The 2,959-nt window shown below is 54.4% G+C and overlaps 1 protein-coding gene across 1 annotated transcript; it reads left to right on the top strand.

Annotated features, from left to right (window-relative positions):
- Nucleotides 1-452: 452 nt before the first annotated feature.
- LOC119303503 (scopoletin glucosyltransferase-like) lies at nucleotides 453-2,186 on the top strand. The gene has a single exon (XM_037580636.1). It carries the CDS (start codon nucleotides 548-550, stop codon nucleotides 2,018-2,020), a length of 1,473 nt encoding a protein of 490 aa, XP_037436533.1. The 5' UTR covers nucleotides 453-547; the 3' UTR covers nucleotides 2,021-2,186.
- The last annotated feature ends 773 nt before the right edge of the window (nucleotides 2,187-2,959 follow it).

The raw sequence follows: 2,959 nt of genomic DNA, 5'->3' as shown, positions 1-2,959 counted from the left end.
AGTGAACACTTTTTAAGCCACAATTAGAGTGAACATTGCTATATATGTTTTGCGGTCTAAAAAGGAGTTATCGCAATGGATGTTTTCTCCACATCAGTTATGTTTACTCGGCGAACATTGTCACGACAGAGAGTAGATTTTTCTCTCGTTGAGTCAAACAGACAGTGACAATTTGATTAGTAAAAAAAATTCAATATGATACATCTGAACCATTCAGATTGAGTGGATTTGTCAACGTTGTTGTATATTCTAACAAGATCCATTAGACAAGTGATGCAACTTGTGTTCAAACCCTTGCATGCCAAGGTACCAAAATCTTCTGTTCTGGAAGATGGACCGGAGTCACCAAGTCTGAAGCCACTTCTCCTGTTCCCCTTCCTCGGTGCTTCCATCAGAAAACGAGAGCCCAAGCGTCTACGTATGACTTTATAAATACTCCTCTACACGCCTCTCGTCTTAATCGCACCGAAGCTTGCGTCTGATCTGCATTTCTACTCGATCGATCTCCTCCTCCACGCCGGCCGCGGTCACGGCTAGCTCGCCAGCCATGGCTGTCCGGGAGGAGGCGCTGCACATCCTCTTCTTTCCGTTCCTGGCGTCCGGCCACCTCATCCCTATCGCTGACATGGCCGCGCTCTTCGCCGGCCGCGGCGTGAAGTGCACCATCCTCACCACGCCCGTCAACGCCGCCATCATCCGCTCCGCCGTCGACCGCGCCAACGACGCCTTCGCCGGCACCGGCTCCCCGGCCATCGACATCGCCGTCGTGCCGTTCCCCGACGTCGGGCTCCCGCCGGGCGTCGAGAACGGCACGGCGCTCTCGTCCCAGGACGACCGCGACAAGTTCTTCCACGCGGCGACTCTGCTCCGGGAGCCTTTCGACCGGTTCCTCGCCGACAACCGCACCGACGCCGTCGTGTCCGACAGCTTCTTCCATTGGTCCGTCGACGCCGCCGCGGAGCGCGGCGTCCCGCGCATCGCGTTCCTCGGCAGCAGCATGTTCGCGCGCTCCTGCAGCGACAGCATGCTGCGCCACAACCCGCTGGAGAACGCCCCCGACGAGCCCGACGCCCTCGTTCTGCTGCCGGGGCTGCCACACCGCGTCGAGCTGAGGCGGAGCCAGATGATGGACCCGGCCAAGAAGCCGTGGCAGTGGGGGTTCTTCAAGGGCGTGAACGCCGCCGACCAGAGGAGCTTCGGCGAGGTGTTCAACAGCTTCCACGAGCTGGAGCCGGATTACGTCGAGCACTTCCACAAGACGCTCGCCCGGCGCGTGTGGCTCGTCGGGCCGGTGGCGCTCGCCAGCAAGGACATGGCTGTGAGAGGCACTGACGCGCCCTCGCCGGACGCGGACAGCTGCATCCGGTGGCTTGACGCGAAGCCAGCCGGCTCGGTGGTGTACGTCTCCTTCGGCACGCTGACCACGTTCGCACCGGCGGAGCTGCACCAGCTCGCTCGCGCCCTCGACCTGTCAGGCGTGAACTTCGTGTGGGTGATCGGCGCCGCAGCAGGCAGAAACTCTGCTGAATGGATGCCGGAAGGCTTCGCCGAGCTGATCGCGAGCGGCGACCGCGGCTTCATGGTCCGTGGCTGGGCGCCGCAGATGCTGATCCTGAGCCACGCCGCCCTCGGCGGGTTCGTGACGCACTGCGGCTGGAACTCTGTTCTGGAGGCCGTGAGCGCCGGCGTGCCGATGGTGACGTGGCCGCGGTACGCGGACCAGTTCAACAACGAGAAGCTGGTGGTGGAGCTGCTCAAGGTGGGCGTCAGCATCGGCGCCAAGGACTACGCGTCGGGCGTCGAGACCCACGAGGTGATCGCCGGCGAGGTGATCGCCGAGTCCATCCAGAGGCTGATGGAGAGCGACGCCATCCGGAAGAAGGCGAATAACCTCGGCGTGAAGGCAAGGAGCGCGGTGGAGAAGGGAGGGTCCTCGTACGATGACGTTGGCCGGCTGATGGACGAGCTGACGGTCCGCCGGAGCTCCGTCAAGGTTGGAGAAGGCATCCAGGCCAGCTGATGGGCATTGGTACGACGGTGTGTTAATTCGGGCAGCTTTGCTGATTAATGGCCACTAGATCCGCTGGCGATCTTTGCTACGACAGCCATGACGCCATGGAATCTTGTTTGTACGTCGCTATTCTACGAGAAAAGTGAAAAATGAGCAAGAAAATTTTCTCTTTGCATCTCGCGGACAGAAAAGACTCGGTGGATGCCAAGCCCCGCTCGTGCTCTGTCAGTATCATGGCTCCAAGCCTGATACGTAGCATGGTCCGTGGCCGTATACAGTGGCGGAGCCAGGATTGGAGCAAGCCCCGGCCTTAAAAAAAAAATCGCCCCAAGGAAAAACTAAACGTCCATAGGTCATTTAGCTACCACAAAAAATACCCCATACAAAATATGGCTCAATTGCATGAAAAATTTAGAATTGAAACCCTCTGCCCAACAATACAATAAAAAAATTTTAAAAACATGTCAAAAACTACAAAGAACGGTATGTGATAAAAAAAGAGTACCAAATCAAAAGAAGAGCCAACGCCTCCTGTTTGCTTCACCAGTACCTCACATAATCTCATCATCGGAGGAAGAAGAGCCAATACCTTCAAGACATCAAAAGAAAATTTTCATAAGAGAAGGCATAAACGACGTCAAGTGAAACAATTATCATTGATACAAGTATAAAAACTTACCACTTCAACGAGTTAAAAGCCCTTTGCGAGACCTAGATGATAGAAATTGATATACAATATCATCATCATCAATACTTGCAAATACATCTCACTCAATATGAAATCTCTTCATCTTGTTTTTCTACAATATATGAAATGAAATTGACAATTACATCAAATTGAGTTCAACAATACCCTTGGTATATGACTGGATACATATACACACATTATTGCAAAGTTGGGACTAGTTTATAGTCTGACATTGTAGAACACGATAGAAGTGGAAGCAT

Source organism: Triticum dicoccoides, chromosome 5A (assembly GCF_002162155.2).
Source record: "Triticum dicoccoides isolate Atlit2015 ecotype Zavitan chromosome 5A, WEW_v2.0, whole genome shotgun sequence".
In the NCBI taxonomy this organism is placed as follows: domain Eukaryota; kingdom Viridiplantae; phylum Streptophyta; class Magnoliopsida; order Poales; family Poaceae; genus Triticum; species Triticum dicoccoides.
This window is presented reverse-complemented; position numbering and strand designations above follow the sequence as displayed.